At 43.4% G+C, this 13,704-nt stretch overlaps 1 protein-coding gene across 4 annotated transcripts in view; it reads right to left on the minus strand.

Annotated features, from left to right (window-relative positions):
* Positions 1–752: 752 nt before the first annotated feature.
* The window catches only part of LOC126474124 (proton-coupled amino acid transporter-like protein CG1139), a 228,735-nt gene continuing 215,783 nt past the window's right edge, over positions 753–13,704 (minus strand). For all 4 annotated transcript variants that reach the window (XM_050101557.1, XM_050101553.1, XM_050101556.1 and 1 more), the window contains 3 exons: positions 11,821–11,999; positions 9,907–10,076; positions 753–2,300 (listed from right to left, as the gene is read on the minus strand). In XM_050101557.1, coding sequence (XP_049957514.1) covers positions 2,071–2,300; positions 9,907–10,076; positions 11,821–11,999 — 579 coding nt within the window. In that variant the 3' untranslated portion in view covers positions 753–2,070. The remainder of the gene's footprint in view (positions 2,301–9,906; positions 10,077–11,820; positions 12,000–13,704) is intronic.

Genomic DNA, 13,704 nt, shown 5'->3' on the forward strand with positions numbered 1-13,704 from the left:
TCCAAATTTTTACGTACCGTTTGTTGGTTGCAGATTTTTTGTCCTCGATAATCTCTCTACAACTGCTAATTTCCCCGAGGTGAATGATGACCTTAAAGACTCACGATTTCTTGCGAAATAGACTTTTCACCACGAGTGGGTGAATTACTGTGGCCAAGGTGCAATAAATACTTTGGATTCCGAAAATAATTTAAGGGCTGATACCGATAAGTTTCAGACAATTTGAAAATATTTGTAAACAGTACAACAGTGGCAGTGGTAGTTTCAAATTTCATCTTCAACGGCGCGGACGTGGTAATCAGCATGTCACTTATTTCGTGCAATGTATCATTGAATGATCGACGTATAGTGTACTTGAGAAGACTACAGAAAACATTCTTACCTCTCTCGTGTAACTGTGTGTGTGTGTGTGTGTGTGTGTGTGTGTGTGTGTGCTTGTGTGTGTGTGTGTGTGCGTGCGTGTGCGTGTGCGTGCATATGCTGTGTTCAGATGGATTTGGTTCTGATATTTTCATGTTCTTTGTGGCTGTTAGTGCAGTAACTAATGTTTTAATTTTTATTTGGTTTCGTTCGAAATGATACTTTTTGCATTACGTGCTAACACTCAGTATCAGTTGGCCATGTTAGATTTGGTCTTCCGACTGTGACGTCATCCAAGTACTTCTTGAGCTATTCGATCAAATGGTTCTTTCTTACCTCAGAGAAAAGCACTCTACATCTTCAGGGTTTTTGCTTAAGAAATAAGTATTGCATAAACAAGAAAATTTTATTAGGATTGTCAATGTAACTATAAAATATTATCACAGGTATAAAAATAGTTATATAGTTAATACTGTACAAAGCTCTTTCGGCATTACCGACGAGTCAGTTAGTTAAGATCCGTCTTTTCAAACGTCCAGACACAGTTTCTTGTTAGTCCCATATTTTTCATTGTTTTACACACAGCGTTAAAGATATCACGTTCGACGCATTCAAATTATTGATGTGTAAAACTCGATATCAGGTACTAAACTGTTACTCTGCAGCAGCTAGGCAGATTCCAGCGTTACGAGAACGTCTATTCCGTTATCGGTACTTGGTGCTGCTCTGACATACTGCACATTTAGAAATTTTTCACCTATTGCCAAATAACGAAAATTATGAATAAAATTACATTTTTGCAAGTTCGCACGAAATCAGATTGCTGACCATCTCAATTGTGACACAAGCTTCTGGACTGTAGCGTACGTTACAACATGTGCGAACGAAGAGAGTGGTCAGATGAGGCATTGAGTCGTTGCACCGGGAAGGCTTTCCATCTGACTTTCCCTGACGCACTGCTGTATCAGTGTTTCCGCGTTTCTCTTGTTCGGTAACTCGACAGTTGATGGTGTTGGCCCTCTGGAGGAGGAGATGAAGGCTACCAACGAGTTGCATTCAGTAAACAGTCTTACACTCAGAGTTTCTGCTACCTTTTGACAATGTAACAATTAGATTTTCTCATTGAGGCTGTAAGAATAATTGCTACTCTTATTGGCAAATACCCAAAGCTGGTGCATAGTATTGCTGCCATTTCCGTTCTGTATTTCCTCAAAAGACAGCTCCAGCTCTTTTGCAGTGGAACCAGTATCACGTAATGGAAGCTGCACATATGTGCACTGCTAAACTTTCACACAACTTGAGTGTCTGCAGCTAACTTTCGTTGAACTACCATTTAGAATTATCTTCATAATGTTGTTCTGAGCATCCAGTAGTGCAGACTTTGCCACGAATAGACGTACTTACGGCGCTCTCTTAAAATCTTCATTCACACTTTTATCGATTCCTTATGTTCTCCTGTGCAAGGCAGACGGCACAGTTAACTGCGAAGTGACGCAATATATCAGGTTTTTTCGATGTAGACGTATGTACCGAGACACTTGGAGCCTCAATCGCTTTCACTAGCAATAGGTAAAACTTCAGCGTACTCCTCCACAAGGAAGTGAACAGCTTTTTATTGTCCGTAATTGCAAACGTGGACGGTGCTTTCCGCGTGTCACAAGCGTCAACGGCCCGGGCGATGCGGTAGGAATACTGTGGAGCAGCGGCGCCTCAGTAGGTGTCGATGATGTCGAGCAGGCTGGCGTAGACGCCGGTGACGAGCGCGAACAGCGAGAAGACGCAGACGAAGGCGTTGCGCGCGTGCCGCCACCAGCGCGCCGTCTCCCAGAAGGTGGCGCTGTCGATCACCGCCGGGCACAGCAGGCCCAGCGTCGACGCGAAGACGGCGCCCACCAGCGTGATGATGGGGCCCAGGTCGGGCACCGCCGCCGCCACGGCCACTGCCACAACAACAGCTGCCGTCAGCGAAATCAGACTGCTCCTCCCTCGAGGGAGGTCATCGTAAGTCTAATACAAGAAGAGAAGGACATATCCGAATGGGATGGAAATTGAGCAAGTCGGTAACGCGTAGGTCCACATCTTGCCATTGCGCAAGCAGTTATTTGGCTTGTCACTGATTCATACAGTTCAGGGTGTCTTCCTGAGGGATATCGTGCCAAATACTGTCGCGTTGCCTCGTTAGATCCTCAAACATTCCTAACTGGTTGGAGGATCCTGTCCATAATGCTGTTCTCAAAATGGTTCAAATGGCTCTGAGCAATATGGGACTTAACATCTGAGGTCATCAGTCCCCTAGAACTTAGAAATACTTAAACCTAACTAACCTAAGGACATCACACACATACATGCCCGAGGCAGGGTTCGAACCTGTGACCGCAGCGGTCACGCGGTTCCAGACTGAAGCGCCTAGAACCACTCGGCCACACCGGCCGGCAAATGTTCTGAATTCCGGAGAGTTATCGGTGACCATACTGGTCAATGTAGAGTTTGACAAGGACGAAGACACGCAATACAAACTCTTGGAGGCAGCTGCGGATGATACCCTAAGGGACCACCTACGAAATGAAATGGCGCCATAGACCATCACTTCTCCATGCCGGGCTATATAATGGCTGGTATCCCACCATTGCCCGGCGCGTCTCCAGATGCGTCTTCGGCCTGGAATCTCATTGACTGTATTAGAATTGAGGCCCGATGACAGGGGAAGCGCCGGTCAGCAGTGGGATACCAGCGTGTCTGTGGCCCGCCATGCAGCCCGAAACCAGCTCTGTGTGCCATTTCTTTTCATAGCGTGACTCCTTTGGTTGTCATCCGTGGCACAATTACAGCAAGGGGTACGTCGACGATATTCACGTCCCGTTTTGTTGCCCTCAATGCCAGCCATGCTGGCCATATATTTCCACAACCTAACGCCCGCCTGCACACGAAAAGAGTTTCTACTGCTTGTCTTCGTACTTGCCAGACCCTATCTTGGCCAGAAATGTCACTCGATCTCTCTGCAACTGGGAACGTTTGGAGCACTATGGAGACGGCCTTCCATCCAGCTGTGCAGTTTGACGATCTAACGCTCCAATTGAAATTTGGTGAGAAAACCAGCTGAACGACATCCAACAACTCTATATCAGTGAATGCCAAGACGAATAACTTGCATAAGAGCCAGAGGTGGACGAATGCGTCATTCGGTTGTTCAATTTTTGAAGCTCTCTCTTTTGAATAAATCATCCAATTTTTCTGAAATTGTAACGATTTTTTTGTCTGTGCATGTACATCACATCTACCGATATGCGTCCCAAGCGGATAGTTCCTTCGTGATCCGTCATTTTTTTTATATTTTAGAGTGTGCCTTTGTCGTTGATGAAAGAAGACATTTGATGGCAGAGACTGTGGACATCGTGGGTTCAGCTACTTCGTTACACGCGGCAATAGTTATTACACATCAGTCCTGGCCATGCGAGTCGGCCGCCAGGTAAACTACGGAAACTGCAATACCTTTAGAACAAGCGTAGGTCTCCTCCAACACAGAAATTTCTGCTTCTTCGTAGATGGGAGGAAATCTGCTGTCAAAACACCGCAAGAATGTGTGCCTCAAAAATGTGTGATTTCGTTCATCCTATTCAACCTTTACTTTAACGACCTGCCGGCGCTGCAGCACGGTCTGTGCAGTTTATTCGCAAATGACACTGTGTTCCTTATGACGGGACGAAACATGGAACAGTTTATTAACAGAGCAGAAAGCCAAGTATACATCATGCAATTTTGTCATATGATGACATGTTGGAGACTGTGGCTGTTATTGAAGACAAATGTTGATGGTGTTAGGACAGCAACCAGCCATAAATTTACTTTGAGTTCCTTTATTCAAAGGACGATGATGAATCACAACGATTCGAAACCGGTAACGGTTTCCTTTGAATAAAGGAACTCAAAGTAAATTTGTGGCTGGTTGCTGTCCTAACACCATCAACAATTATACATTGTCGAAAGAAGACAACAAAATGAAGCTAAAACCTTATAGAAAGAGTCTCAGACCTTTTTACAGAAAGGAGAGGACTAATAATTAGAGCACTCCAAATACTTGACCAAGATATCCACTGATCAGTAATGAAAAAATACTTAGGTATCTACCTGAATAAATCATTAATGTTCAGAACTAACACAACAGAAAGAAAGTAGTTAACTTATAAACTGCTGCTTCACATTAATGTGTCCAACTGTCAAAAAATCTGAATAACCATCTTTTGCGATGCGGACTGCTGCGAGACGTGCATTAAGAGACTCAATCAGGTTTTGGAAGGTACCGACAGGGATGTGGGGCTACGGTGACTTCAGTGCGCTTGATACCAGATCCGCGGCGCGAAAGTCCCGATCGAGATTGTCCCATATATTCTCGACTGGATCTTAATCTGGAGAGATTGGTCGCCAACACACACGTAACAGCGAGCTATGTGACACGTTTCGTTGTCCTGCTGACTGAAGACAGCGTGTCCTGTAGACAAGGATAAATGCACATAGTGTTGTTGAACAATTCTGCGTTCTAGAATTACGAGATCGGCCAGTGAATGCCGCGAAACCTTTTCCCAGACCATAACTACTGCAGGGTATTTGCTTTCAGACGTTTCAGGCTGTACACGCCGACCCTCATCTGTCCGATGAAGCATAAAACATGATTCATCTGAGAAGGCCACCTGCCGCCACTCAGTGCACGTCCAGTTGCAGCACTGGCGTGCAAATTCGAGCTTTCGTCGCCAGTGAACAGCAGTCGGCGTGGGTTCATGAACCAGAAGCTTGCTGCAAAGGCGCATCCAGAGTAACGTTCGTCAAACATTCGTTGACGAGACACTGTTCGTAGATCCTTGATTCATTTGGGTGGTCAGTCGCTCAGTAGTTCCGCATCCATTCCCTCGTGCACATCTCCGCTGCTGTCGTTCAACCCCCCCCCCCCCCCCCCATCTATGTCTCATGGTGCAGTACGGTTTTCGATAGCACCAATTGCCATGAACAGCATTCTACCACTTCGGCACGCGAACAGTTTACAAACGTAATAGTTTCGGAAATGCTTCCATCCTTGGCTAGAAATCCCACCTAGACGACAGATGAATCGTTTCTTATCCACATTACCACAATGACTGCAATGTTTTCTGGGTTCCCCGACACGCTTTGCGTACCCGCTACTGCTAGTACTGCCTGTGAATGGTTATATCCAAAGACGAAAATTCAGCTTTATAAACTGACAGGCCTACTGGATGCGTGGATTGAGGAACCGCCTGTGAAACTATCATTAGATTGCAACTAACACTTCGGAATTGTTGAATGAGATAGTCCGTCTAAGCTCAAAGGTGGGCTAACCACGCATATACCGTCTGTTACGAGAAAGTTCGCAGACCACTCCTCCATTGTAGTGAAGAGATAGATCTGCTTCACAATACTGCCGGCCAGCTTCGTCATGTTACGAATTGCAATCAAAATTAACAAAAATCACAGGAACGATGATCCAACTCGAAATAAACGATTCACCATGAAAGGAACACCACGAGCAAGGCGGTAAAAAGGAAGACAATGAAACGTAGATCGAAATATTTCGCCTAACAGGACCGACTGGTGAGCCGAAATCCACTTTGGAAATGTGGTCAGTAAAACCCCACGAAGCTAGTTTCTTTTGGGGCATCCACCTCTACGCCAGCGTCTTGTACCCGCCACTGCCGTTGGACTCCCATTAAAACGCTTCATTCCATTCTACTCTGCCTCATACGTCCTCTCAACCTTCCTTACAGCCAGGGGTTTTAGTCGGTAGTGCTAGGTGACAGCTAATAGACTGTGAAGACATTCTCACAGGATACCTGTGCTACGTCAGTGGAAGATTCTGAACTTGGTCACCTGTCACAGATTCGCGTCGAGTGGAAGACGCTGAACCTCTGGAACTCCCAGAGCCGGCTCCCTCTACTTCCATTATTTTGCTGTCGACGTAACTTTTTTCCCAGGTGCTCAGATTCAACGATTTAAAAAATGACAACATTTCCGCCGTTCACTGCAACTATTATTTATTCTCCGATATTGGTCAATTTCAGCTGTTGGGACACTGTCATTGGGGCGGTAGCTGCCTGGACTGGACCGTAGCTACATCCTACGCTGCACCAATAACGAAAAATAAACAACAGTTATAGTCAACGGCGGAAATGTTGCCATTTCATAAATTTCTTATGTTTATGGTAGCTGCCTGAAGGAAACTAACATGCAACACAAGTTGTATTAACGTCTGATGACCAGTAAATACTGTAACTATAACAGTGGGTATTTGTTTTCTGTAGATTAGTCAAGTAGTTTTCTTTCCTCAATTCCTGCTTAGGCAACTATTTGTGTAATATTGTTTTATGTAAGCTGTCATTCGCAGTGTTAAGGTACTTGAGAAACTTCATACTCAAACTGATGTTCCACAAGCGAAATTTTATTACAAACTGACTTTTTCTTCGTGGGGGACCATAGTCATATAGAACTTTTCGAAAGATGTTTCCTCCATTTGACTACAAAATACTACTAATTTATTTCAAACAGTCATGATTTCGGTTTTGTAGCCATTCTAAAGTGCATGTTGGAATGACACAAAATGTTAGTCAGATAGGACATTTTGTGACATTTCAACTTGCATATAAGAATGGCTACAAAGCCGAAATCATGACTGTGTGAAATAATTGGATAGTAATTTACAGTCAAATAGCGGAAATTTCTTTCAAATAGTTATTACAAAAATGCCTAATGTGTTCGGGTATAAAATGCACTGAAACGTTTGACTGGCAATAACTAAATTATCGGTCAAACGCCAAAATTATTTGCCTTATCTGCACTCTTTCGAGAGATTTTATCCCTTATCGTCAAGTGAACATCGCATCACAAACGTCTAGATGACGATGATATGGCTATTTTGTGAAGTTCAGTCATATGTCACACATGTCACTCGAAAAACTTTGGAAGGCTTCATCTTCTGGTATTGAGCAACACAGGCGCAACACGTGCCAAAAGCACTATCTCGCGACATACACTTCAATGATGGATACGACAGTTCACGTGTAGATAACAGAATGAGGACCTTGTAACGTGTCTGGACGACATAAATAAAATTGGTGGTCTTTTGCTGTGTACTTTATTTGTAAAATGCTTGACCGCATCAGCGACTGGTCATTGAGATGTCACGAATGATGATAATGATGTAAGACCTCACTGGTGTTTGCCCAAAAACGTGAAAGTATGTAACAAAAGTTTCCTTAGTGTTTTTTTTTTTTTTTTTTTTTTTTTTTTTTTTTTTTTTTTTTTTACCACGCAACATCTCCTGTATCCTGTCCGTGTGATAAACAAATGAATTTTCACTTACCCCTAATTTTATAATCAGTCAGTGTTTTTTTAATCACGCTATTTCACAACTATAAGGTTGTCCCCATATAAGTTCAGTTCTCAAATTCTCCCTTTGACATAATCACCCCCTTAGGTCACTGTAGCTCAAAAAAGTACACCATAAGCCATCATGAGTTCATACCATTAGTAAAACTTCTAGAGGAACAGACACTACTGATAATTTTTTGGGATGACTATGTCCAACTTAAATGGAAAACCACAGAGTACTTGGAAAATTGAGAGTCTACTTCTCTCTAAGCTTGGGGTAATTACACACAAAACTAAAGGAATACTACTGGGAAGGGGCTTATGTAGAGCGTCGAAACGGAGTCTATAACATTAGGAAGAGATAACGTTAAGTAGGTGTAAGAAGCAATGTCATATATTATTGCAGAAATGAAGGTTACGTAAGAAGTAGACAAATGACTTATGTATTAAAAACAGATGTTATTGTGAAACATTGGGCTCGGGGCTCAAGAAGAAGTTTGTGCGCTTGGCCGCTCGGAGCACAGTAGAAATGAAGGGTAACGTAAGAACTGGAGAAGACATATATATATATATATATATATATATATATATATATATATATATATAAACAGGGTGTTTCAATTGTAGCATTTATTATGCACACGTTACAAATATAAATAATACATAAAATGAAAGAGCAACTCAAACAGTTTTGTTTGTATACCTGTACGCAAAGGGAAGGGAGTGTGGAACGACCAAGAGTGACTGAAGAGCGTGCTGAATGAGTGAGAGGCTTTCACGCGTAGCACCAAGAAATTAGTTCGGATAGCTAGTCATGATTTAGCATTTCCAGTGATGTCTCTGTGGAGACCTTAAAGAAGACGCTTACAACTACGTCCTTATCGTCTGCAGTTGTTACAAGCTGCAAAAAGCCTACAGTGTACGTTTTATATGTCAGCTTTGCAAACGAATCGTTGCTGCATGACGATGAATATATTCTGGATTTTGTTGTCTTCGGTGATGACTTGACATTTCATCTAAGTGAACACTTGTAAGAAAAACTGTTTCAGCTGCTCTTTCATTTGATGTATTATTTATAGCTATAAGTTGAGTTAATAAACACTACAAAGCCTTAGAACCAGTACATTCATTTTGTAACACCGTGTATATGCATGGTGTCTGTTGTGTCTGACGTGTCCGACAGAACAGACGCCACTGTATTAAACATTGCCTGTTAATTACATGAATTAAGAGAAACCAGCGACATCAGCGCCATATTTGGGCTTTGAAATAAATCCCAAAGACGACAGGTGACAATTTGTACCGAATAGAGACTCGAGTCCGGATTCCCCCCTTAATGTGGGGCGGTCTCCTTGACCGTATCGGCTGTCTTGGCACGCTCTCCGTCCGACCCAAATTCCCGTCCCTGTCGTTCGTAAGTAGCTTCCCTGCCCATTCCCCTCCTGCTGGCAGCCCACCCGATTCCCACAGTAGTTCGTACGCAATGTGCATCCGTTCTGAAACATCTGTAAGAGCCATCGCGTGAAGATTTGTACACGTATATGAGGGTGGTGTCTGCTCTGCCGGACACACGTCTGCATGTCTTCATGTCTATGATCGTGACGGCTATTACAGTTGTTTCAGAGCGATGCACATAACGCCCGAATTCCTTTGGGAATCAGGGTGAGCTGCCAGCAGGTGAATGGACAGTGATGCTTCTTGCGTACTACAGGGTGCGAGTGTGGACCGGATGGGAAGCAACCTAGGATAGCCGACCCGGTTAAGGCGACCCCAAGCGTGAAGTTGGAAATCCTGGTTCGAGTCAAGGTCCCGGCAAAAAGTTACATCTGTCGTCTTTGGATTTATTTCAGAGACCAAATGCGGCTGACGTGGTTGGTTTCTATTAATTTTTGGCACACTAAACTTGTTAAAACTGAAGTTTTTTGGCCAGGGAAAATACAGCAGACAGGTCTACAGAGAGATGGAAAAATATCATGAAGGAATAAGAGATTGGTGGAGCATGTTCTGCGGCGTCCAGGACTAACTGCACGGCAGTGGTGGAAGAATTTAAGGGAGCTTAGTCAAAATAGTAGTAACCAACACAGGTATATCGGGCAAACACAGTGCACTATAGAAATAATTGGAGGTCGGTGCCAGACTGATGATCGTACGGTGTCCACGCTATTGCAGACTCACCTGTGAGCATGACTGTGAGGAAGCGGTAGCCGAACTCGGCGGGATTGGCCCAGGCGTGCGGCAGACGCGGCTTCATGCGCCTCATAACGATCTCGGTTGGCACGTAGAACTGCAGCCCGTACGAGAAGACGGTGGCCACGGCGATCAGCACTTTGACGGCTTGCGCCAGCCTGCACGCGCACGCAGCACCAGCATTAGTCATAAATCACAACGCAACATCACACACGTGCGCCATTGTTAGACGCGACTTCACGTTCTGCTGTGGAAGCCTTAGCACAAATTTCTATGATGAAGTAGTGTTAGAGGCGGTATGTGACCTCACATTCAGCCGGAATATTTTTCAGCAGCTGACAAAGTATCTGGAAACCAAATTGACTTGAGTTTCTCTCCGTGGAGCCTAAACCAACTGAATTTTTTTGCAAGAGATTATGAGTGTCATTTCTTGAATTTACGTTTTGCTGGAACCCAATTCCTTCACTCTCCTCTCTTCACCTTTCCCACTCCGCCCTTCAGCCTTTTCCCTTCCCCTCAAAGTCATCAAATAGTTTCCGCTATTATACTTTCCCCCATCCACTTGTTCCTTTCTACCTTTTCCCCTCATTCTTTAACTATCACTGCTTTTCACTCTTTACCTCGTCCAGTCTTCAGAATTTATTTATTTATTTATTTATTTTCACGACGCTAAAATTGCCGGGTTGTACGTTCGTTACCGTACACGACTTCATGCCGTATAAAATTTTCAGACTCGATGAAATAGTAATATTCTCATTGGGCATCTCTGATTCATGTTACAAACAAATTTGTTATCTGTTTCTCTTCCATTATCCATGTACCGTCATCTGCTAACGATGCAGAACCGCATGTCAAACAAATAAACAAATAACAGATGATAACGAGTCTGACGAAACTGCGAAACTCGCATACCGAAATTCCCCTAAATACATCCTGTACTGCCGTTCCCTTCTTTGATTTTAAGAAAATAGATTTAATTATAGACTCATGATGTAAGGGGCGCTCGGAAAGATTCCGTCTGAGAGAGTTGCGGTAGCGTACATGCGACGTAGCGCGATTCCGATACGGGTATATGAACACCGTCATGTAGCCAATGGTTTAATGCGGATTTCGTGTCTTTCCGACGTGTACGCGGCAAACGTGGAAATGTGGACTATGGCGACGTTATTACAAAACGAGTCCAATCAGGATCAATGTGCTGTTATTCTTTTCTTAGCTGTCGAAGGACAAACACCAGTGGGTATAAATCAGAGCATGAAGAACGTGCATGGGGCAACATGTCTGTCGAAAACCAGCGTTGCGGAATGATGCGACAAAGGGGCTGCTGCTTCCGGATAACACACGTTACCGTAAAATGCCGTAACGCAGAAGTTACGCCAACTCAATGGGGTCGACGAATGCCGTCAGAGGAGGACGTGCGGAACGCAGTTACGGACTTCTTCACGCAGCAGCACACGGTGGTTTACCCAACGGGTATCTCAAAACTGGTTGGTCAATGCCACGGCGATTTTGCCTGATTGACATACCGATCATGGATTGTATGGGCTTCTAACAGAAACTTTTTGATCACCCTTTGTACTAACAATTCAACCGAACATCCTGGAAAACACACACACACACACACACACACACACACACACACACATATATATATATATATATATATATATATATATATATATATATCACATCCTGTAATAACATGCAAAGAAATAGAAGGTAAGAGTACCAGTCTACACTAACATTACTCGAATAAAGAGGAGAAAATATCTATTCGTGGGAGAAAACTGAGAACTGAAAGGTAGAAGGCAAATGACAGTGCATATAAAGACAAATTAAGTATGTGGTGAAGGGAAATACAGATGGAGAACTAGAGATGAGAAAATATATATGGCTTCTTACGGTTCTGCTGATGGCAAATTTAGTGTGATGCTGCCCTCAGTATCGTTTCCGTATTTCAGGTATCCAAAGAAGCCGATGACGGCGTAGAGACCGATGACGATGCCCATGGCGATGTTGAGAACTCCTGGGCACCCCAAGAAATGCGTCGGGTTCCTCATGCTGTTCTCCACTGGCAGCACCTGCACAGTTGTAGGCCAAGCTGTCAGCACAGAAATCCTTTGCTTTGGAGTGTCTGCGTGCAGCGAGAAGCCAACTAAAACACAATCTGCAAACCGTGGTCTAATTAGATTGTTAAAGGGTGAGGCTGCTGGACAGATTCTAAGTAGATTCCATAACCACTGAAGTGGGCCTCCAATTCGCGATACCCAATCGTAGTAGTCACGTGTCCTATTCACTCATTTCCTCCTGTCAAGCTGTTGCTGTACAGCCCTTTAGCCATACGGTAGAGTGCAGTGGCCGCTTTGTATATATGCAGGTGTGCAAAACACAAAAAGATTTATTCCAGAATTGAAAGGTGACTTGTTTGGATATCAATAAACCAGACTACTTGCACTTCACTTCCAGTTCCCACCATTTGAAAAATCTTGTTACTATTCATGGAATAAACAAGTTTACTTAAGCCTACACACTCTGGTCTGTATAACGTGCGCTCGTCCAAACTCTGATAGGCCGAGCAGTTGCCTCAGCAAAACACGGCAGAGAGATGACCACAACATCGATAGCGTTGTGATACAACAATAAACTGTAAGGAAAGTTGATTGTACCGTTAATTCAAAAGCAGCTACGGCTTTCGCATGGCAGAGCATACTAAGCAATGTTAATATTACATTCTCCTTTCAAGACAGTGTCCACTGCATTCAATTGTACTTGCAAGTCCTTTACTGTCCCTGACACAATTATTATGATATCGTCAAACCTCAAGCTTTTAAACTCTTCTCCCTGAAATTTAATCCATACTCCAAATTTTTCTTTCTTTCCTTTACTCCTTGCTCAATGTATAGATTGAACAACATCAGAAATAGGCTACAACCTTGTCTCACTCCCTTCTCAATCACCTCTTCCCTTTCATGACCTTTCACTCTTATAGCTACTGTCTGGTTTCTATAAAAGTTGTAAACAGTCTTTCAATCCCTGTATTTTACCCTTGATAGCTTCAGAATTTCAAAGAGAGCATTCCTGCCAGCATTGTCAAAAGCTATCTGTACGTCTACAAATTCTATAAACATAGACTTTCCTTTCCTTAACCTATCCTCTAAGAGAAGTTGTATTGTCAGTATTACCCTGCGTGTTCCTACATTTCCCCGGAATCCAGTCAGATCTTTCCTGAGGTCGGCTTCTACCAGCTTTTCCTTTCTTCTGTACAGAATTCTTGTTAGTATTTTTCAACCATCACTAATTAAACTAACAGTTCGTTAATATTCACAATCAGTCAGGACCTGCTTTCTTTAGAACTGGAATTGAAGTCTGAGGTTACTTCACCTGTTTCGTGCACTTTGCACACCAGATGGAATAGTTTTATCATGGCTGGCTTTCCCAATACTGTCAGTAGTTAGGACGAAATGTCATCTACTCCAGAAGCCTTGCTTTGATTTGCGTCTGTCAGTGCTCTGTCACATTCTTCTCGCAGTGTCATACCTCCCGTCTTATCTTCATCTATGTCCTTTTTCACTTCTATAATACTGTCTTCATCTCCTGCCTCAGTTGAAATACATTACCTGCCGTATGATCCAGTAATACTACAGTACTATGGATGTTAATGCGATCAAAGTGTATGATGTAAGTTATCGAAGACCATCATCAATTATTTAATCTGAGAAAAGGCTACTGTATTAACACCTTCACCACACGTCACCACATGTCACCCAGCCTTTGCTGACTTGTTAA

Source organism: Schistocerca serialis, chromosome 4, assembly GCF_023864345.2.
Source record: "Schistocerca serialis cubense isolate TAMUIC-IGC-003099 chromosome 4, iqSchSeri2.2, whole genome shotgun sequence".
Classification (NCBI taxonomy): domain Eukaryota; kingdom Metazoa; phylum Arthropoda; class Insecta; order Orthoptera; family Acrididae; genus Schistocerca; species Schistocerca serialis.